At 38.2% G+C, this 23,865-nt stretch overlaps 2 protein-coding genes across 18 annotated transcripts in view; both read right to left on the reverse strand.

Moving 5' to 3' along the window:
- CFAP44 (cilia and flagella associated protein 44) overlaps positions 1 to 893 on the reverse strand; it is a 152,495-nt gene extending 151,602 nt beyond the window's left edge. For 8 of the 10 annotated variants that reach the window (XR_001180962.2, XR_006609093.1, XR_006609094.1 and 5 more), the window contains exon 1: positions 800 to 893. The gene's annotated coding sequence lies outside the window, so the exon portion shown is untranslated. The other 2 variants (XM_045088386.1, XM_045088384.1) reach the window with 1 other exon arrangement.
- Positions 894 to 6,596: 5,703 nt separating this feature from the next.
- SPICE1 (spindle and centriole associated protein 1) overlaps positions 6,597 to 23,865 on the reverse strand; it is a 65,298-nt gene continuing 48,029 nt past the window's right edge. For 7 of the 8 annotated variants that reach the window (XM_045088395.1, XM_004761434.3, XM_004761433.3 and 4 more), the window contains 7 exons: positions 23,088 to 23,235; positions 21,971 to 22,195; positions 14,713 to 15,203; positions 12,446 to 12,629; positions 9,770 to 9,872; positions 8,706 to 8,793; positions 6,597 to 7,328 (listed from right to left, as the gene is read on the reverse strand). In XM_045088395.1, the coding sequence (XP_044944330.1) occupies positions 7,275 to 7,328; positions 8,706 to 8,793; positions 9,770 to 9,872; positions 12,446 to 12,629; positions 14,713 to 15,203; positions 21,971 to 22,195; positions 23,088 to 23,235 (1,293 nt within the window). In that variant the 3' untranslated portion in view covers positions 6,597 to 7,274. Of the gene's footprint in view, positions 7,329 to 8,705; positions 8,794 to 9,763; positions 9,873 to 10,076; positions 10,147 to 12,445; positions 12,630 to 14,712; positions 15,204 to 21,970; positions 22,196 to 23,087; positions 23,236 to 23,865 lie in introns of those variants that run through there. The other variant, XR_006609095.1, reaches the window with a different exon arrangement.

The raw sequence follows: 23,865 nt of genomic DNA on the forward strand, positions 1-23,865 counted from the left end.
CTCGCTTCTATAGCCCATTTCTACCCTGCCTCTTGTAGTTACAAAACACAGCTTTCATGTGCTACTTTTCCTGTTTGAAACCTATAACGGCTCCTCATGCCACAGAATAAGAACTCTGGTTCCTTGGCATGGCACAGAGGTCCCTCATCTGCACTTTCCCCCTTCCTTGTCCTTCCTTAGTCTCTTCTCCTCCTGCAATGTCCTAGCAGCCACGAGGGACAACTCACCATGCGCGGGACACACCGAGTACCTGTATGCTCCTATATCTGCTTGCATGCAACAAGCATTTACTCTGCACTGACTTTACCTGCAATATCCTAATTAGTAACAAGAACCCCATGAAGTAAGCATTATCATCTTTCTTTTTAGATATTAGGAAACTGAAATGCAGAGGGGTCAACTTGACAAGCGTCACACGGCTAAGTGTGGGGCCATCTGGTTTACTTGACCCCAGAACCCAGGCACTTTCCCACCAGACTCCCTGCTTCTGGCTTAGACCCGCCTAACTGGCACTCCTGGGGTCTGCTGTCTTCCGCTCCAGTCGGATTAGGAGCTCCTGGCAGGCAGGAACCGTGTCCAACTTTGTAAGCACGACGTCTAGCTCTATGCCGTCAATGCCGGTCACTTCAGCGCTTGTTAAACCGACTCGTACCAAGGATGAAGGACTAGGTCCCAGCAAGCCTGGAGAACGCTGGCTCAGCCTGAGAGAAGTCCAAGTGGGGCTCACTGCTCCTTGACTCGCCAACAGATCTGAGGGGGAAGTTGTGGCAACTTCCCTGCTGCGGGCCTCCAAACTTACCCGAAGCACCGAGCGCGGCCGCGCGTTCCTGGTCCCGGCGCCAGCCCCAGGTCTCCGTTTACGGCGGTCGCCAGGCAACGCCGCCCCTCCTCCCGGTGGGCGGAACCGGATGGGCGGTGAGGCGCATGCGCCGCCCGAAGGCGGCTGCGCGGGGAGGGGGGAATCCCCCGCGTTGGCCCTGGGACTCTCAGTCGCTTTGGGCTTTGGTTCTGGCTCTTCCAGGCACGTGACTCGGGTTCGAGCCGAACAGAAAAGCGCAGCATTTTATCAGGTTATTATCCCGTTTTAGTTTTATATCCAGTTTATACTATTATAATTATCCCAAGAATGTTATATCAATAAACGAAATGACTTTTGAATACTTAAGACACCTGCCCGGCAATTTAAAAAATGGCCCCTAGGGGCCCCGATGGCACACTACCACCGCAAAGATACATCTGAGGCTTTTTTATTGAGCTGTTTATGTGCCTCTGTTATCTCCGTTGGCTTCTACACGGAAATGATCTTATGTTGTGGGATCTTTGGTCTCCTGCTGCGGGGTGCGCAAAGTAGAGGCCTACCCAGAATTTCTAGGTTCCGCAGTTTGCTCCTTGGCGGCTCTGTGGTGCAGTAGTCACTGGTGACCAAACATTGGTTTAAAATGGCTACCTGGTACACAGGAAACTAATCACTGTCCTGTATGTTAACTAACTGGACTTGAAATAAGAACTTAAAAAACACTGGGTACAGTGTTGCAGTAAGTGACAAAGCACTTTGTATCAGAATGCATAGTGGATTCTTACAACTGAATAAGGAAAAAAAAACAAAAACAAAAATAAAAAAACTTAGAACCTAATTTTTCAAATGGGCAAAGGGCTTTGACTACTTCACCTTATCAGAGGTCTGAGTGGCCAGCAAACACAGTAGTCCTTTGCAAAATGCACACCACAGTGCACATACACCTCACCCGCCATAATGGGTACAATTTTTAAAACTGCCAGAACCCAATGTGGAAGATATGCAGCAGCTGGAACTCTGACTGCTGGTTGGAATCTAATGGAACGACTTTGGAAAACCATTTGGCAGTTTCTTTAAAAGTTAAACTTATACCAGGCCATTCCTTGTCCGAGGTATTTATCCAAGAAAAACAAAAACTTCTGCCTATACAAGGCCTGGTCCATGAACGTTGACAGCAGCTATGCTTGATAACCAGAAACTGGAAAGAAGTGCATCGGTCATTGACAGGGAAATGGATAAATGCCCATACAATGGACTACTACTCAGAAGTAAACAAGGAGGAAACTGACACACACAACATGAATGAATCTCAGTTATAGTGAGTGAAAGAGCCAGACACAAAATTGTATGATTCCTTTTAGATAAACAAATCTATGATGACAAAAAGCACATCAGTTTTTGCCCAGGGCTAGAGTAAAGGGAGGGATGCACTGAAGGGACGGGACGAATCTTTTGGAGATGACCGAAATGTGTCTTGTAGTGGTAGTTTCAGCTGCCAAAAGTCAATTAATTATTCTTTTACAGTTAATTATATATACATTATCTTTTACAGTTAATTATATATACATTATTTCTCAATAAAGTTGATTTTCAAAAGGCTGTGTTCTATTTTGTATTTATTGGTTTCCATGTTACACAATTTTCCAAAAACTTTATTCCATGCATTTGTTGGTAGTACTGAAATGTTCTCTTCAGTCAAGTATTCTTGACTTCTAAAGTCTCCTGATTTAAACGATTATCTTTACTGTTAATTATCAAATGGTATATCCAGGGTGTCTGAAAAGTCAGAAAACGTAGGATAAACTTACTTTTAAACAGCATGTTAGTTACATTTTCAAATAATATTCTCAACATGTTTTCTTTCAACCTCCAAACATCTTCAGGTGAAGTATCTCTAAATGTAAAGCACTGAGTCCAATGTTAATTTGAGAAAACCACAAAGAATTCACTACATAGTATCTTTAAAAATCTGGAAACAGGGGCGCCTGGGTGGCTCAGTGGGTTAAGCCGCTGCCTTCGGCTCAGGTCATGATCTCAGAGTTCTGGGATCGAGTCCCGCATCGGGCTCTCTGCTCAGCAGAGAGCCTGCTTCCCTCTCTCTCTCTCTCTGTCTACTTGTGATTTCTCTCTGTCAAATTAATAAATAAAATCTTTAAAAAAAAAAATAAATAAATAAAATAAAAATCTGGAAACACAAGGAAATAGTGTATTTATTTATGCACCAAAAAACTGGCAATCATCATTACGGAATGCTTATTATGAGTCAGGTCCCGTCCTTAACATATTTACATATACTCACCTCTCTTACTCCTCACAACCCTATAAGATATATCATGTCTGACTATCAAATGGAAAAATAAGATAATGTACTCAGGGACACAGCCCAAGTGGCAGAGTTGGCATTTGCATCCAAGCTTTGTGATGGCAATACTTGCAGACTTAGCCGCTGTGCTGGATTAACTCTTTCTTGTAAGTTAGGAGGAGTCCAATGATTGTATTTTAAAAAGAGGAGTGCCAGGGCACCTGGGTGGCTCAATGGATAAGCCTCTGCCTCCAGCTCAGGTCATGATCTCAGGGTCCTGGGATGGAGCCCTGCAGTGGGCTCTCTGCTCAGCAGGGAGCCTGCTTCCCCCTCTGTCTCTGCCTGCCTCTCTCTCTGTTAAATAAAATCTTTTTTTTTTTTTAAAGGGGGGGTGGTGCCTGGGTGACTCAGTTTAGCTTCTGACTCTTGATTTTGGCTCAAGTCATGATCTCAGGGTTGTGGGATTGAGCCCTGCATTGGGCTCTGTGCTGACATGGAGCCTGATTAAGATTCTCTCTCTCCTTCTCCCTTGAGACCCTCTCCCCTGATTAGTGTTCACTATCTAAAAATATAAGAGTTTCAAGCCCTGGCTTTACCTCATACACCCTGGCATTAGACAACGTACTTACTTCATCTCCAGGGCTTAATTTTCTCATCTGTAAAGGGGAGGTGGGTGGCATTCAAACATGTCTAACTCAGTTTTACTGGAGATTTTAATGAGATAGCCATAGTTATGGCTCAATAAAGATAGTATAATTATTATTGTTGTTATGATTTTGTACTTGCAGACCATAGTCACTGTAAGATGGCAGCATAGTGTAGGCTTTGTACAAAGACTTCTTATGTCCCATCCCAGGGCCCCCACGCCTAAGTTGTGTGACTTTGAGAGGGTACTTACCCCTCCTGGTACTTCAGTTTCTTTATCTGCAAAAGGAGTAATAGTATCTACCTCATAAAGGTATCTTAAAATCATGAAAAGTGGCTAAAACAGCGCCTGGCACTTATGAAACAATGAATTATTATTAAATTCTGCTGACTTAAAATGATCTCACTATTCAGCATAGGAATGATTGTATCATTAACTATGGATTTGATTATCTTGTTTCTCTCCCAAGCTGTAATATGGAAAACTGCAAATCTTATTAAAGTTTAGCAAGTGATATAGCAGCTTTCTGGGGCTTTTTTTTTTTTTTTAATATTTTATTTATTTGAGAGAGAGTGTGCTTACAAGCAGAGTGGGGCAAAGGGACAGGGAGAAGCAGGCTCCTGCTGAGCAGGGAGCCTGGGCCTTCATCTCAGGACCGTGGGATCATGACCTGAGCCAAAGCAGAATGGACTGAGCCACCCAGGCACCCCTGGGGCATTTTGGAGAAGTCCTATGTTAGCCAAAAACTTGAGTCCTAACACAAGAAATAGAAGTGATCTGGGTTTGGACTACAAAGTGAATACAAATGTAGTACATCATCAAATATAGCAGAGTTCACCCCTCTGTGATGCTAAGATCAATGGTTCCCAAACTGAAGCATGCATCAGAATCACATGAGGGGCCTATTAAAACAGACATTTTCTGATCAATGGGTCTAGGGCATGGCCCATGAATTTTCACTTCTAACAAGTACCCGGGTGATCCTGACACTGCAGGGCCATACTTTGAAACCCACTGGTGCAGCCAGCTCTGAGAGCTGATAGAGGGCCCAAAGTAGTGTTACTTAAAACCAAATATGCACCAATTTATGATTTGGGGGTAATAAATATCTTCATAATGTTTCCCAAGCTTGGCTATACACTGGAATCATCTGAGGAGGTTTCTTAAAATGTTGTTTCTGTCCTACTCCGAGGTCTAAGTTAACTAGTCTGGAGTGAGACTTGGCCATTGGGAATTTTAGAAGGTCCCTATATGACCCTAATGGCAACCAAAGCTGAGAAGCACTGCTTTAGAAAGCCCAAGAGAGCAAGCTCTTTTCCCTGTTATCTATTATTCTTGGGAATTTTTTTAAACCTACTTTTGAAGTTTATCAATTAAAACAATTATTAGCAGGATGGATACTTAAATGTCAGTTCCACAGATTCCCAATGAGCACTAGTTCTCAACTTTGGCTACACATTAAATCACCTTAAGCAGCTTTATTAAAAAATGTCATGTCAAGGGATATCTAAGTGGGTCAGCTGGGTAAGCGTCTTGCTTCAGCCCAGGTAATGATCCCAGGGTCCTGGGACTGAGTCCTGTGTCCAGCTCCCTGCTCAATGGGGAGCCTGCTTCTCCCCCTGCGTGCTGCTTCCCCTGCTTGTGCTCTCACACATGCGCTCTCAGGTGGACAGATAGACAGATAGATAAATGTCATGCCAACGGCTCACTTCCCAGGTAGCTGGTTTGGTCTTTTTTCCATGCTCCCAAAGTCGAGATCCATGGCTTTTGAAGTTTAAAGGAATAAAAGGGGGAAAAGTAAACAGCCAACCAGTTGAGGAACATTAAGAGAAATTAAGTCCAAAGAATATATTCACATAAAAAAAAAAAGAATACATTCACATGAAATCTTGCCATTTGCAACAATGTGGATAGAACTAGAGAACAGTGTGCTAAGAGAAGTCAGTCGGTCAGAGAAAGACAAATACCTTATGATCTCACTTATATGTGTAATTTAAGAAACAAATGAGCAAAGGGGAAAAAGAAAAAGAGACAGAGAGGCACACCAAGAAACAGACCATTAACTATAGTGAACAAACTGATGGTTACCAGCGGGAGGTGGGTAGGGGGAATGGGTGAAATGGGTGATGGGGATTGGGGAGGGCACTTGTGATGAGCACCAGGTAATGTATGGAAGTGTTGAATCACTATATTGTACACCTGAAACTTATACTACATTGCATGTTAACTAACTGGAATTTAAATAAAAACTTCAAAAATTAAAAAAACAAAAAACAAAAAACAATGCATTCACAGACCAAGAAGAAAACTTGACATTTCAATATTAGGAATGGTATTAAATGGCTTTATATTCCGGGCAGGGCTAGTATTTATTAAACACCAAGTTTTTAAAAAGTACATTACAGATGGAAGAACCTGCAATAATGCAAATGAATACAGATGACTTCATGTAAATAACATCAATGATACACAGGGAAGAATTATATTTTTGCCACCACAATGAAGAGGCCCAAATGAAAGTTGTATTTGACACTTCAAAGAATACGAATAACTCAGGAGGGACAGTGTTGTCTGAGAAAGTTCCCCAAGTAGTTTCAAAGTGTTTCCAGTGCCCTACTCCCACTACACCAGGTTGAGAATTCCCATCCCACAGTGAAAGAACAGAGGTAATTTTTAAAGGAAGTTTAAAATAAAAGGCAGTGTCTGAGAGCCAAACAGGTGCTTTGGAGAAAACAATCTTGAATGTGTTGTAGATTCAGGGCTGGGAAAGTTGATAGCAAACTTTTGTACTCATTTCTGTTTCAAACACTAAATATACCAATAAATCAATGTCACTGCATTTAGACACAAGCTCTATGATCATTATTTATTTGATGTACATTACAATTATTGATGACATTTTCACATTCAAAGCCTATCCAAGAATTTTATAATATATACATCCACTCTTAGCTGCATAAACAAATGTGAATAAATGCCCCACACCTACTTTTTAAAGCTGTACATTCCACTTGACAGAAAAAGCCATGGACAACAGTAACTTCGTACCCAAAAAGAAATCAAAGGGAGGGCTTAATTTTTCTGAAAGTCAGACTTTAATCACCCAGAGCCATTTTATTATAAGTTATATACAAAGCAACTTAGCTCTTTAGGAAAAAATAAAAGAAATACATCACTTAAGATATACTAGACAAAAAAAGAAAACCTGAATAAAGATGATAAGGCAAAATGCATTACTCAGCAAAACCTTATAATACTTATGAAATTATGAGAATATAAAACTTCAATTTCCCTATAATCAAAATTTAATTCACAGAAGGTTGTACATTAGTTAGTTGTTGGAAATCTATTTGAAAAGATCCAAGATTTAAATAATTGCTTTATTCTTTGTTCCGTAAGTACTAAGTTACAAGATCTTTGTAGGTTTTACCTAAAAGGACAAGAAAAGCTGAATGCAGAAACAGGGAAAGAAAGGGAGTGGGAGTTCAAGAATATACTGCTGAAAACAAATTCTATACAACGAACTTCACTTATGACACGTGGGTAGAAAGAGCAAACCAGCCTTCTTCATTCTGTTTTTCCGTCTGTTGAACAAAGATGCAAGATGGATTTAGAAAGTAATCAGAAACATGAGCCCAGTCAAGGTTTATAATTATTTAGACCAAGTACATAGAATTGAAGGATCATCACAGGATACTGAAAATTAAACTGCTACTAGCAATTTTTATTTCCTAACAGAGCCACTCCCAAATAACTGATTCCGCTGGTCAACAGATCCCCTGATTGATTGAGGAAACCTAAGTTTTAAATAAAAGATGAATGTATCTTATACAAACTATAGGTACAAATTTTTAAAATAGCAAAGTTATTTGATCTTAATGAATTAAATTTGTTACTAAATTCCAGAGATTAAGGGCAAATTATATAAAACAGTCTACTTTAAAACTTTTTTAGGGGCACCTGGGTGGCTCAGTTGGTTAAGGGTCCGAGTCTTGATTTTGGTTCAGGTCATGATCTCAGGGTTGTGGGATGGAGCCCCATGCTGGGCTCCACACTCAGCAGAGAATCTGCCTGAAGTTCTCTCTCCTCTCCCTCTGCCTCTACCTCTCTTATGTGTGCACACACATGTGCTCTCTCTCTTTTAAATAAATAAGTAAATCTTTATTTTAAAAACTTTTTTAGGATATAAGAAACAGCAAAGAATAAATCTTGTAGTGCTAGACAATTGGGATATTTGAGAATAACAATCTGGTTTATAAATACTCAATATTTACTGAAGCACTCACTACTTAATCCAATCTACAGCAAATCAGAAGATGTATGACACTGATTAACCACAAATTCTCTAACCAGTGGCACACTCAAATACAGCACACTAGGGTAAAGTGACAAGAAAAGTGACCCCAGGGCCCAGAATATCCCAATCCCACACAGCCAAAGCAAGCACCAAGGGACTTCAAGGCACGCCTGTATGTCCTGTCACATTACTGGAATGCTTTGTCTGAAACCAGTGATTTCCAGTGTATGTTGAAATCCTATTGAATTTTACCTTATTCCTTAGCTACCCTAGAATACAAAAGAAACTATATGGCTTAATGGTTTTTTTCTAGTAAAGGTGAATTAGGAATTCTTTTCTTCTCAGAATTTTATGTCACCTGTAGGATAGCAAGACCAATTAAGAATGGAAATCACTAGGGGCGCCTGGGTGGCTCAGTGGGTTAAGCCTCTGCCTTTGGCTCAGGTCATGATCTCAGGGTCCTGGGATAGAGCCCCACATCAGGCTCTCTGCTTGGCAGGAAGCCTGCTTCCTCCTCTCTCTCTCTCTGACTGCCTCTCTGCCTGCTTGGTCTCTCTCTGTCAAATAAATAAATAAAATCTTTAAAAAAAAAAAATGGAAATCACTAAATCAGCCACCTTCCCTGACCCCTACACAAATTTCACAATTACATTTTATCACATACCTTTGTTCTTGGATTAACAGGTGTGAATCGCCCACTTCCTGAGGTGGCATTTAATGGAGAACAAGAATTACTAGTAGCCCCTGAAGATCTATTTATGCGAAATAAAAGAGAGTGAGAGTGTGATCTATCATCATTAACCTTCACAAATTATATAAGACTGACAAATCTCAGTACTGGCAATGGCTGAGTTAAGTCTAAATGAGGTAATTATTTCTAACATATTTTAATCACCCTAAGTTGTTTGTTTGTTTGCTTTTAATTAATAGACTTCCATTTTTAGGGCAGTTTTAGGTTTACAAAAGGACCGAATGTAAAGTACAGAGAGCTCCAATATAGCTCTCATTTCCCCCCCAGTTTCCCCTATTATTAACATTTTGCATCAGGTTACTACATTTATCACAACTGATGAGATAATATTGATACAGTATTCATTAAATCCATGGCTTGCATCAGGGCTCACCCTTTTGTTATACATTCTATGGGTTTTGACGAGTATATAAGGACAATTTCCACCATCAAGTATCATGCTGTAACATTCTGAACATTAAAGGGGAAAGATGCATGTGCAAGGGCAGGGTAAGGCTGGAAGAGTAAGGAGCCCTGGAACAGCAGCACAGTGTCGCGGTAAGCACAGAGAGTGGAGACAGAAGAGCCAGGTCCACCCTCAGTGCCACCTTTTACCAACCATGTGACCCATCTAAGCAAAACACTCAAGTAGCTCAATGAGCTTCAGTTTATTATAAAGGAGAAAAATGCTACTGGTCACTTTACCCACCCTGTCTGTCAGAGGTTATCTCCTAATTTTATAACCTATAAAGTGCTCTATATATGTGCTATTATCCTATTTTTGTTCTCAACAGACAACCCACACTGTTCTACTTAAGGCCTATTCCTCACTCCTCTTCTTTTCCCCAGAAATTCTTCTCTCTAATTGCTTTATTTTCTCTACACAAGTGAGTCTGTCTGAACCTAAGTTAGATACTATGCACTTTCTTTTTTCACACATAGAATGAAAAACCACATTTTTTCATTTTTTAAAGTAACTGTTCATATTATAACCCTACCTTCTGGGATTTATCCCACTGGTAGGAGAGACAGTACTGCATTTTGAGCTTTCTGGGGCTTCAGCTCCTGGAATAGATACTTCAATTGTCCTCTTTCCTCCTTCTAAAATATAAAAATAAATATTAGTTTCATTATCTTTCATTAAAATAAAATAAAAATTTAACTTGATTTCTATCTTACTGCAAATTGCACATTACAAATTTGGAGGTTCTTTCTATATTTTCATTATGGCCCACAGACACCTTTGAAGGATTTTTTGTTTGTTTGTTTCTCAAAATGAACTGTGAGACAAGAAACTTTAGTTACTAGTGTCAATTCAGTAGCATGCCAGTTCATAGAAAGCCAGAATCTTCAGACAAGTGGTATCATGTCAGATCTGGAAGTGAAAAACAGAAATTAAGAGCTAGCCCTAAAAATCTTAAGATTTTTGTCACAAAGAACTTATCTAAAATTTTCAAAAAAATTAAAAAGAAAAAGGAAAATTTCTGAAGTCATTCAATAAAACTTTAAATCCTCTAAATCTATTACATTATTAGATTCCTGAAGGCATTGGCTTAGGAGGGGAAAGTTGGCTGAAGAGCTCATATAGCCAATGGCAAGTATAATTGTATTCATCTTCAATATTTCACAAGTAGATTATCACTTAACAAATATTTACTATCTACTAATGAAAGACTTAATGTCTATCCTGGGCAGTTTCACAGAGGTTCCTAGGAATCAGTACTTAAGAGCTTTATTGGGTAATGAAATCATATTTAATTGTACGACATATTCCTCCATTACCCTAGAAAACAAAAGAGGTTTTGCATGGCATATGATTATTTATATCTTTATCATCACAGTGCATAAAGATACCCATGAAACCAAAAATTTTACTTTTAAAAAGGAATATATTTGAAAAGGAGTATCTTTACTTTTAAAAAGGAATATTTTACTTTTAAAAAGGAATACTCCAAAAAGAGTATTTTGGAGATATAACCACTGGAATGAAAAGAACTCCATTTAGGGGCACCTGGGTGGCTCAGTGGGTTAAGCCTCTGTCTCTGACTCAGCTCATGATCTCAGGATCCTGGGATCAAGCCCCGAATCGGGCTCTCTGCTCAGCTGGGAGCCTGCTTCCCCCTCTCTCTCTGCCTGCCTCACTGCCTACTTGTAATCTCTCTCTCTGTCAAATAAATAAATAAATAAAATCTTTAAAAAAAAAAAAAAAAGAATGCAGTTTGCAAATTTACCAATTTGCTTTAGAACTTCAGACAAATCACTTCTTTTCCCTCAGTTTTTTTATGTATCAAAAAGCTTTAAGACCAGCTCTGTATATTTTCAGGGTGTGTTGAGAACTAATTAAGATAATAGAAACAAAGTACTTTTAAACTTAAAGAACAATTGAAACAGAAGATGTCTAATGTATTACAAAATTATTCTTAAGAGTAATTTGGCTTATTCTTCTTCATTGCACTTAGCGCAAAGACATTATCTCGTAATGCTGGGCAGGGATTTGTCCTGTTTGAAGCAGTTTTCCAAAGGCCCAGAGCAGGGTGGCAGGTAGTAGATGTTCAAACGTATCAAGTGATTTAATCAGAAGTTGCCTCTACACTTCATGACTATGAAGAACAACTATGAAGAAGCTAGAATAAGCAAAGAGAAAAGACCCTGGGGAAATGCATTATCTGTCATTTTCCAGTAATTTTCAAGAGTCTGCTTTCTAGGTCTGGAGTTTCAAAAAAGAAATGATTTGTAGCTGAGAGAAAAAGTCTTATAAGGGAGGTGAGTGGGGAGGATGGGTAAAACCGGTAAAGGCGATTAAGAGCACACTAAGTAATCACTGAGTAACGTACAGAATTGTTGGATCACTGTATCATACACCTGAAACTAATATAACACTCTATGTTAACTATACTGGAATTAAAAAAAATTTAAGTCTTATTGGCAGATACCTTAAAGATAGCCTACTTCAACCAGCCTCCGGACAGATGAATCCCTCTAAAACACCTCAGAGAACATACTACTTAGGATATAATTATTTTCTATCCCTCACAATTAGAACCTTCTTTTATACGGGGCCAAAATTAGTCTCTCTATAGCCTTCATACAGATCTATCCCTTGAGTGTCTTAGTAATTCAATTTTTGCCAAAGAACAACTTAAGATCTACTTCATTTCATCCATACTTTTTTGTTTGTAAATATTATGACAACTAATTTTTCAGTCACTAGCCTATTATTCAGAAGCCTCTCTAGTTTATCACACTCCTAAATAAAATAACAGAATGGGAAGTTTAATTTACAAATAAAAATGTTTTAATTGGTTTTAATAAAATAACTTGTAATTTGTTTAAATTCTAAATTATCATTTTGATGCTAATGTTTTATACTTAGCCACTGCATAGGTCCTAAGTGAATCATACACTATAATGAATCCCATTTACACATCAGGCAACTTAAGAATTTAGACACCAAAGATTAACTGCAGGTACCATGGTACAGCTTTCTACGAGAGTGGCCTTCTAGTCTTATTTCTGTCACTTATTCTGAGACTTAGGTCTGTTTCTTTCAATGTGAAATTGAAGACATTGAAATATATGCTTTGAGATTTCTTTCAGCTCAATATATACTTGCAAAATCAAGAAAGTAAAAACTCTCATGTGTCTGGCTTTTAAATCATGAATTTGTGACCAACCAGTCCATGCTCCGAGAGTTGATGGAATGGGTGATACTGGTGGAGAGGAAAGATTCAGACCAATAAGTTTCTGCTGCTCTATTAACTGCAAGAGTTTTCCACGAGCCTCCATACTCTGCCGATTCAATTCTGCAATCCGCTCCTCCATGCTACTTGATGTTAGAGGTTGTGTTGCTGGAAAGGTCTTTAAAAAAAAAAAAAAAAAAAGGCACAAATTCCACATTAAAAACAATCCAAACAATTTTAACTTTTTGTAAAACTGAGCTCTTCCACTAAGAACCAGCTAGTTAGTATTCACGGCCCTCACTATATGTAAACTTGAATAGTAGGCAAAGAATAAAAGTCATTTAATTGAAAGATTAGGGCTAAAGGAAAGGGATACCAATCCTTCTGATACTGGCACCACATAATCCCTCTAGTCCCACTGTCCATGGAGAACGTCTGTGGAACAAAGCTTCCCTTCATCTCTTCATGTTTGTTGAGGTACACAAAAGGTCCCATGAGCAAAGACAGTCCTGCTAGTGACCTGACTTCTAAGTAACAGGTCTACTAATTATAGATCTGTGGTGGGAATCTCAGTATAGAAAAGAGGATCTGTTATCCTCGAGAGATGCTTCTACCATCCCAATCGTCATACATGTACCAAGTTATTTGGCCAAGATTTCTAGGAATCTTATCACTCTTCTTGACCAGGGGTCAGCCACCCCAAGCCATGTTTGGCCTCAGATATCTAATTTGAGAAATGTGGTGACTAGAAAAGAATATGAAAGGTAGAGTAAAAAAGCCACCCAAGGAATATAACGTAAATTTAATATGAAAATTCCTGAAATGAATACATGTGTCATTCTTGATTATTTCATTTAGTTAAATGCATCTCTTTGAGGAAAAAAAAAATTCCTAATAGAAATCACTAATTTGTAACATACACTCGTTAATTTTAAAAAAGAGAGATAAACAAAACATTTGAAATTAAAGATCACTCTGAAATTCGGATTATGACAAAGAGAGTGGTGAAGACAATAACAGATTATCCTCACTAGCCTGATCTGTATACTAATTAGAAAAGCAGGCAGGCTCAATTTTCAACTCTGTTGCCTTTTTAAAACCAAGAGCTAGTTACCTGCTTCAAATAATTGTCAAAATTCTGCAAATGCAGAAATACCTCCAATGACTCAAAATTAAGGCAATCTGTACTTATACACATCTAGACCGAGAGCAGCTACCCGCTCCTAATACTTCTCCCTGGTAAAAGATTGCCAGTCCCCTCTGACTATTACTCTGTGACTCCACACTCATACTGCCCTTATTTCCCGTGACTCTGTGCTGACAGAGGTGGCCCTTAACCCCACCCCATCCCCTCCTAAACTTCCTCATGGAAGCCCTCAATCTATCACTGGTAAAGGCCTTTATAGAAACAATCACCTCTGGAATCCTTAATCCATAAAGCTGCCCAGCTCCTTCCCACTGCTAAAAGACTGTTCCATCTGCTATCAGAACCCTGACAGGAGCCACTGTGGCTCACAAAGTGGTAAAAGGAAGTGTCTCCCGTCACTGGGACCAGCCTAAGATCATGTTATAAACAGTCTCTAGCTGGAATTTAGAATCCCTTTTCTCCCCATGAACAAGAAAATGAAGATTTAAGTTACCTGGTTAGCCCATAAAATTTCTTCACTGTAATAGGCAGACTTTTCTATTCAAAGCATAATCCTCAGGCCAGTACCATCTGAGAACTTGTCAAAAATGCACAAGTACTATCTCAGAACTGCTCAATCAGAAACTGCATTTTATCAAGATCTCCAGATGATTCATATATACATTAAAGTCTCACTTTAATAATCCTTTAAAACATCATTTCTACAGGAAAATGCATTTGTGTGTCCTAAAAAATTAACTCCTCATGAATTAAGGCCCAGCTACACATAATTCTCTTGTATGAGCCCTATGAGAGTAAAAATGCTTTCAATTAAAATGTAGCTGTATAGCAGGCTTTCAAACTCAAACTAATTTTGCATTTTATATTTATAACTTCATTTGCAGCTTAATTTCAGCTTTTCTACACATTTTACCTTTGTCTTATTTTCCTCATTCATTTTCATCATTTTCTATTTTATGCTGTTCTCTTTTACTGTATGTGTTAAATAAACTGTTAAATAACTTTTCTTTTTCTTGTGATGAGGACATGACAAAGCATAAGCCTTCTAATAGCAGCCTTAAAGATATCCAGGAATGCTTTGTTCCAGCAAAGTACTTAAATAACTGGTACTCACTGCCGTCATGTTGCTCACATGACTTGTCTCTTGTTTGTTTAATTCCCGAACTCCATCCCCTTGCTCTCCTCCTGGCCCAATAATATTATTCAGATGTGCCTTGATAGCTGAATTCTGCAGGGTCAACTCAGCAATTCGTTCTATGATGTCTTTTCTTTGTATTAATGCTTCATTTGTTCTAAGCTGCTGCCCATCTCCCAGTACTGGGGTCTCTTCTGAGAACTCGAGGATTCTGGCCTGCTGAGTGTTTGAATGGGAGCTACAGAAGGGCTGTGAGAGGTTAACAAAAGGAGCCTGGGCTTTGTTCTCCAGATCTTCCCCCATGTGAGATACCCTCCATCTCTGAGTGAAGAGACGACTCTCTTCACTTGAATTCTGATTGTCTGTGTCAGTAGGGAAGGCCGTCTTTTCCCAATTTTGTTCCTTCTCAATTATTTCCACAGTTGGAGGAATTCGTGGAGCAGGACGAGTTTGAACAGTCCTCCTCAATACTGTAGATAAAATTAAAACAGAATAAACATGCATCATTTAGCCACAGACTGGCTCTACAATCATCTCATTACTCATCATGGTAGTTAGAAATGTATTTCAAGAGAAGGGTCTGGTTTCTGAATGCCTAAATTATTTTAGCAGGGAATATACCACCAATGCCACCTCAAACAATCAAATACAGAGACTTTTATATTCCTTAAGGCTCTATCAGTATCCTTGTAAAAAAAAAAAGTCTGCCAAGTTCACATTTTAATACATGTATTAACTCGTATCAGGGAATACTGGGGGTGTAGGGAGTATAAATACCTACTGTAAACTGAAGATAGGAAAGGCGTCTCTGAAGAAGTAAAATTTAAAAATGATTACATATGTGGCAGAAAGCAGAGCAAAGAACAGTACAGGCAGAGAGAACAACATATGTGAATGCCCCAAAATAGGAAAGAGCAAAGAAATGAGGCCAATTTAGTGTAATACAGTAACAAGGGAGAACGGGAAAAATATGAGTTTGGAGAGGTGTACAGAAATATTTCTCACTCAAGCCATGTTTGGAATTTTGTAGTTTAATACAAGATCAATGAAATATGGAGAAGGTTTGACAATGACTCAATTTATATTTCTTAAATGCTGTGTTAATTGGAAGATCCAAGAATGGAAGTAGGGAGACCAGTAAGCCATTGTGGTAGTTTAGGAGAAAGATGATGATAGCTCCAACGAGGGTATGTTGGCTATAGAGATGGAGAGAAGTAGGTATACTTGAGAAATATTTTGGTAAAAGAACTAAGAGTGATGAACTGGAAGTGGGGAGTAAGGGAAATACATAGATCAAGATGGCATGTGCAACTGAGTGGGCAGTGATACGATTTACAGAGATGGAGAAGATAAGAACAGATTTGGGGGAAGGGAAGCTATCAAGAATTTCACTTTGAACAGGATAAGTTTAAGTACCTGATGATTTATCCAAATATTCCCTCAGGCAAATGGGCTCATGGGTCAGAAACTTAAGACTCATCTAGGTGAAGATACAAAACTGAAAGTCACTGGCATATAGACAGTATTGGGAGCAATGAGAATGGCTGAGATTATTTCGAGAAAAAAAAATTGAACGAGAAAAGAAACCAATACCGACACATGAGAAAATCAACATGCAGAGCGGCATAAAGAGGAGAAGTTAGCAAAGCAGACTGAAGTGGGGCAGCCAGAATGGTTAGAGAAATATTACAAGAACGTGGTATGAAGGAAACCAAAAGGGAGTGGTTAACCACATACAATACTACTGTAAGACCTAGAAACACAAAGAAGAAAAGTACACTGGAGTTATTAACCTAGAGGCCACTGAAGTCCATAGCAGGAGTAGTTTAGGGGAAATGACCTAATAGAGAGAGAGACAGATGCTCCTAGTTCAAGACTAGAGACTCACCTTCTTTCACTGACAACAAGGAAATAAAAAAATTAATAAACTCATATCAGTGAAGATTATGATCTAGGAAGAGAGTCATTAGCAAATGAGATTATTTTGACACATTTCTGAAAGACTAAAAGTGGATGGGAAGTGTATGAAAGAATGAATTGAGCAGAAGCCACAGTTTAGAACATGTATATGTTATAAGAAAGTGACAGGTAAAAGCCAGTCTTTCTGAGAGAACCGGAAAAAGGCCACTAGTTCAAAGCTGACTGTGCAGAAGGAGAAAGTGAGAAGTAGGCTGAAAATTGGAGAATAACTTGAAAGTTAATCTACTTCATAGTTATGTTGGTCAAGCTCTGCTCACTACTTGCCCCAGTCATCCTCAAAAGTGAAAAAATAGCATTGGGGAGGGCAACTGTGGTAGCCCCAGTGAAACAGCTGGATCCTACTTACATACCCTAAAAGCAAGTCTGCAGTTAATGAGGCGTGTCCATATATCAAAGCAACTGCTGAAGGGAAAGTCTATTGGGAAAAAAGACCTAGACCAACCTACACCCCAGAAGAGAAAACCTATGCCAACTACCTATAACATTCGCTCCAGTCCTTTATTCTTAACTATGTTAGGTAGTGAAGGATCACCAGACATATAAGGAAAATCAACAGCACAAAATAGAAAAACCAGGATAGGAAAACAGAACAAAAGACAGAAGAAGAGAAGGGAAAATTCAGATACAAAAGATAATGTAATAAAATTCTAAAGGGTATACTCAGAAAAGAAGGAAAATTCAGATACAAAATATAATATAATAAAATTCTAAAGGGTATACTCAGAAGAGAAGGAAAATTCAGATACAAAAGATAATGTAATAAAATTCTAAAGGGTATACTCAGAAGAGTGTTTCTGGAAGATAATGCATTTGTTTTGTTTTGTTGTGCTGTTTGTTGTTGTTGTTGTTGTTTTTAATTTTTATTTATTTATTAGAGAGAGAGTAGAGTCCCTGCTGGGCAAGGAGCCTGGCTCCAGAATCGATCCCAGGGCCCTGAAATCATGACCTGAGCTAAAGGAAGCCGTTTAACCAACTGAGGCACCCAGGTGCCCCAAGATAATGCATTTGTAATAAGCATCAAAGAAAAAAGGACAATCAAACACTAAGAAAGGGCTGTTGCTTAGAAATTAAAAATATAACTTGGTGACATTTTTAAAAAAATAAAAGACAAAGTTGAATATAAAGTGAAAAAAAAATCTTCCAGAATATAAGAAGGAAGATATAAGGCTAAATACATAAGAAAATGGTCCAGGGGCGCCTGGGTGGCTCAGTGGGTTAGGCCACTGCCTTCGGCTCAGGTCATGATCCCAAAGTCCTGGGATCGAGTCCCTCATCGGGTTCTCTGCTCAGCAGGGAGCCTGCTTCCCTCTCTCTCTCTGCCTGCCTCTCTGTCTACTTGTGATCTCTCTCTGTCAAATAAATAAAATCTTAAAAAAAAAAAAAAAAGAAAGAAAACTGCAGAAAGTCATGTGTCTTCATGTCCCAAAGGTCCCACTGGTGCCTCATAGTGCAATGAGAGAGGGAAAAAGAAAAAAAGAAAAAAAAAAAAAAAAACCCACACATTTAGACACACCTTATGCAAGGTCAGAATAAAAATAAAGGAATTCTAAAGCTTCCACAAAGAAAAAGTAGGTCAAATACAAAGAAATAAAAGTTAGATATTACATCATACATCTGAACTGCAACACCAGATAGTAAAAATCAATAGAACAATGCCTCAAATTTCTCAGGGTAAAGGATTATGGACCTAGAATTCTATATCTAGGCAAATTATCAACCAAGTATAACAGAAAAAGGAAAAATGTTCTCAGATTTTTAAGAACTTAGGATTTACCTTCTATACACCCATTCTAATGATTTCTTTCAGAAACCTGAGGGAGAAAACCAAAGAGGAATAAATGGAATCCAGGAAATAGTAGATATAACCCTAGGAGTGTGACCTTAGCAAGTCCCAGGATAAGAGGTGTGTGGCAGGCCGAGTGAGCAATCAGTGCAGACTGGAACGGGGTGGAAGAGCTCTGGGAATTATCTCTGGAATGAAAGCAGATTCCACACCACACATAGTATAACTAAAGGACCAGAAGCTATTATTCATGTGTAAACAAGAGAGTAAATAAAGCACATTATTCTTGGGTAAATAATGGGTAAAAGCAATTCAAAACTCCAGGCAAAACAAAAGTTAGTATAAATATAGTTAGTATAAATATAGAGCAAACTTAAATATTCTGAACAACTGATTAAGTGAAATAAATTCACTTTGATCTTCATACTAAGAACTTTTTCCTTCCTGTGGCACAAAGACTGATAGTAACAATAGATCGAGAAACAAAAAAACAGTCACTTGTTTTCAACTTTCAGTAACCATCTATAGACAAGACACAGAAGACATAATTGTAGTAATGGAACAAAGGAAATGTCACCAAACTCCACGCAGTAAAAGGAAATATAGACTGAGTGAAGGTGTGAAGTGGAAGCACAGGAGAGCCAGAAGGGAAGCAGAGCTAGTATCCCTGTCTTTCATAGTGGAACGCCAAGAGCTACTGCATAGCGTTAACAAAGAAGAGAGAGAAAGTATTTGAAGTCACAAAAGTTAAGCAATAGAAGAATTAAAAATTAAAATATAATCATCCAAATTAGATAGAGAAGGAAAGTAGGAGTTAATGTTAATTAAACCCTCTTCTTTAATAAAAGACAGTCTATAATTATTGTGTAAAGTTAAAATTTAAGAGAAAATATATAAAAATATCTTATGTTAATTATGGAGACTACCACAAGATAAGCAGAAATCAAATTGGGAAAAAATGCTTCCCTCTTAGGGCAGGCCTAAAGATGAAAGAGGAAAAGACCTTTGTATGTGCCTTTTTTTACCACATCAAAATAAAAATTAGAATTGACACTTGAAAATGAAGAATGAATGGGAGATAAGAAAATGAAAACAGCATATATATACTACTCTTTCAAAAGGTGTGACTGTAAAAGAAAGTAGAAGTCAATCAGTAGCTAACGGAAATGATCTACGATGGGAAATTCTAGGGCAATGCTGTCCATTACAAGAGTGTCTGGACATACGCAGTTATTCAAAATTCAAATTCAAATTAATTAAGATTAAATAAAATTAATAATTCAGTTCTTCAGTCACATTAGCCACATTCCAAGTGCCCACTGATGCTAGCACCTACCAATATGAATGGAGCAGACACAGAACATTTTCATCATCACAGAAAGTTCTATTAGACAGAGCTATTCCAGAGTATAACTAAAGGCTGACAAAGGGATCTATGTACCTCCCACCTTTATCCGAACAATTTTTTATATGTGGGCATTCTAAATAAAAGTCTGAAAAAATATGATGACAAAACTTCACCAACTAAGAATACATGTTCAAAGGTTATTCCATCTGTACACTGTAAAAGAAACGTGTGGCATTATTTTCAAGGCAAACCTGCTAACAAAGAGGGGTCTATCACAGCCCCCAAATAATTGGCTTTAGTGGACATTTAGTATATTTGTAATCAGAGTAAAAATACTTTTGGTAATTGTTTCTTTAAAAGAATTTGGGGTGCCTGAGTGGCTGAGTTCCCTAGGCATTCAACTCGATCTCAGCTCAGGTCTTGACCTCAGGATTGTGAGTTCAAGCCCATGTTAGACTCCACACTAGGGGGGAGCCTACTCTAAAAAAAAAAAAGAACAACAACAAAAACTTCAAGCTATCTTCCTATCACCAGTGGGAAATACTTTATAATATCTCAAGAGATCATTAGATGAGCATATTAATACCATGTAAACATTTGAAAGCTTACTTTGAGAATGAAAATCTAACCTGAACAGAAATCAGAACTGAAATCATATCTCCAATTCAGAGTTAACAATTCTCTCTAGGCTCTAAAGTTAACAATTCTCTCTAGGCTCTGAAATGGTATCTCACAGAACTAGAGAGCCAGATGAACATTAAAGATAAAAGAAAAATCTCTCATTCTGAAGCCAGAAAAATGAATGTAGAGAGGGTAAGTGTCTTAGCTCCATGCCTCCCAGCTAGTCACCAGATGGGCCAAGATTCTAGCACTTCTGACCCTCAGCCTAGCATTGTCTCCCTATACCAGAAAGACTTGACAGACTTTACAGTCACATAATAAATGCCAAAACAAATCTTATCATGGCAAGAACTTGTTATTTTCTTTAACTCTTATGGCCTCTTCAGGTCCTTTATTGAAAAGAAGGTACAGAAAATCTGACCAAATTTCTAAGTTACAATGACAATAAAAGTTATTATTCTGTTCCCCTGTGGAAGAATGTAAACACTCAAAGAAATAAAAAAATGTATGCAAATCAGGGCTGAATAACATTTTTCTAAAAACACTGGAGGCAAATCTAAGGTAGTTTTTTAACTGAAGAATTATTTTTAAAAAAGGTTCTAAAGCTCCAGAATAAATGCACAGGTGGACAAATAAACATAATTTTCCAAACAATGAAACACTCCATGGTACTTCTGAAGACCATCCATGAGCCCCCAAGTTAAGAATCTCTGAGCTAAGGATAAACAATAATTTTTAGGGCTACTGGGTGGCTCAGTGGGTTAAAGCCTCTGCCTTCAGCTCAGGTCATGATCTCAGGGTCCTGGGATCGAGGCCCTCATCGGACTCTCTGCTCAGTGGGGAGCCTGCTTCTCCCTCTCTCTCTATCTGCCTCTCTGCCTATTTGTGATTTCTGTCTGTCAAATAAATAAATAAAATCTTTAAAAAAAAAAACAATAACTTTTAAAATTTTTATTCTAAACTCTATATATGTCCTGCAAAAAGTGACCTGAAAGCTATTTTTAATTGTTGATCAACTTTCACTATAAAACTACCTCAACTGACTAAGCTAAAGAAATTTCAATGAGAAATAGGTTAATAACCAAATCTGACTTACAAAATCCTTATAGTCGCAGTTCTTACCTTTCCTTGGCTAAACTTTCATTACTCTCTCTCTGGAGTATAATCTCTTGTTTCTTACCCTTTCCTATGCTCCTGGCCCACAGGGAAAGGAGGATTTCCCTTACTCTACATTTTAATGCTGAGGACTCTAATCCTTTGATCTGATATAATATTTACAATGTCTAATAGAACAGATACATAACGAAATTTAAGGTGACATTTCACCACAGGTGTAACACACATGATATACACAACCCTGAAAAATCCTCCTTTAGCTTAAAGGTTATGTGTGGCAATCAATATCTTTCAGAATTCCCTTTACTGGGTAACAATGGACACAGTATGTTGCATATATAAAGCATAAAAAAACAACCGTCAGGCAGCTTTAGAAGAAGCCTGCTTACCGTCCTGCAAGGGAGAGAATCCTGAGTTGCTCTTCTGCCTGGGTGGTGTCAACAACACAGCCGGCTCAAATATATGTGCGGGAAAACTGTTAGTCAGATTCACACTATCCGGGGGAGTTGGCACCTGAGACAGCTTAACAGGCAAGTCTTCCTGTGTGAATTCAGCCGCTTCCTCCCCTCTGAATGCCAATGGCATGGAGACATTAGCATTTACAACAGGGCCCTCTGAAGAAGATGAGAGGCTGTCAGCACTTGTAACTACAGATACACTGCAGGTATTTATACTTACATACATTTCCACAGAAAGCAAAATCACATGGACTCTAGAGTCTTCACTTTCTAGGCCATGTCGTCCTTTAGCTGTAACTCACAGGCAAGGCTCCCAAGGGGCCAGCACTGGGAAGAAGGGGCTGCTTTTGAGAAAAGCACTTAGTCCTTGAGACCTGCCTCAGCCATTGAGTTTATCTCATGCAAGTTAAATTTTAGTCAGCCACTTCTCAGAATCCCTCATGAGAAAACATTCCTAAATACATAAAATACCACACACAGATACTCATCGAAGTATTTGTTTTTTTAGAAGCAAAAAACATGAAAAAGCCTAACTGTCCTATTCAGACTCTGACATAGGATGGCACAGGAAGTGAAGAAAGGCTTTCCAAGTATCACCACAAATGAAAAAAAGTTACAAATTTCTAAAACTCAGTATTTCTTTTTCTTTCCAAGACCATCTCCTCTCCTCCTGAACCTGGTGCACAGTGATGAAAAGTGATGGCACTAAAGCCCCAGTGGTCTAGGAAGCAAATTCTGCTACTTCCTAGTTGTATGATCTTGCTAAGCTACCAACTCTCTCGAAGCCTTAGTTTTCTCATCCTGAAAGTAGGGATAACAATAATACCTCATCAGATTATCACGAGGATTAAATGAGATAATACACAAAAAAACACTTAAAAAGTGCCTGGCATAGTGCAAGTGCCCAACAAATATTAACTGGAAATAGCGATGGCAACTGTCACCGTTACAATGCTATCTATGTGTACATGACCAATCACATGTAAGTTTACAGTTTTGTTTACTCTGTTTAATACCAACCTGGGATGATAAGACCATACATACTCACCCAGATTGTCTATCATTTTCCTGCTTGTGGATCCCCTTTCGGATGCCTGATACTCTTTGTTGCTTTTTATCACAGGACAGTTCTTCATGGCATGTGTCAGTGATATAAGTTGCTCATCTGTTGTGACCATGTACTGCTGAAGTCTTGCCTGGAGAAGAAAGAATGAAACAATATCATTGCAATATCAGACCTCAGATCATCACCTAGACATGCAGAACTGTATCACCACTTTAACTACTCTAGGAACTTCAGACTTTCGTTCAAATACTAAAGTCATGTATTTGTAAGAACACATAATCATAAATGTTTTAAAAGTCCCACAACAGAGGAATGGTTAAATGTATCACAGAATATTATTAATTAATAAATACACTACCATACAACAATAAGAATTAACCTTTTTACAGTGCTTTTGATCTATAAAACCTCTTTATATAAATGGTATCAACTGACTCAAGCTAATTTAACAGAATATTACACAGGCATTTACACTGATAAACATGACCCAGTAGGAAGTTACGTAATGTATATAAAATAAGGTTAAGAAAAAATATATACACCGAGATAAGAGGTATTATACACATATAAATATATATGTATATGTATCCAAAATGTATAGAAATTTTATAAAAATCACAGATGGTCAGAACTGTTAGTGGGATTACTGAATAAAATATACTAAACAATTTCATACCAGCTCAAATTTTCCCCAAATTCCACAATCATCTCTAATGACCTATTCAGCATCTCCATCTAGAACTCATACATGCTTCTCAAA

Source organism: Mustela putorius, unplaced genomic scaffold, assembly GCF_011764305.1.
Source record: "Mustela putorius furo isolate JIRA1106 unplaced genomic scaffold, ASM1176430v1.1 tig00003834_pilon_pilon_pilon, whole genome shotgun sequence".
Lineage (NCBI taxonomy): Eukaryota > Metazoa > Chordata > Mammalia > Carnivora > Mustelidae > Mustela > Mustela putorius.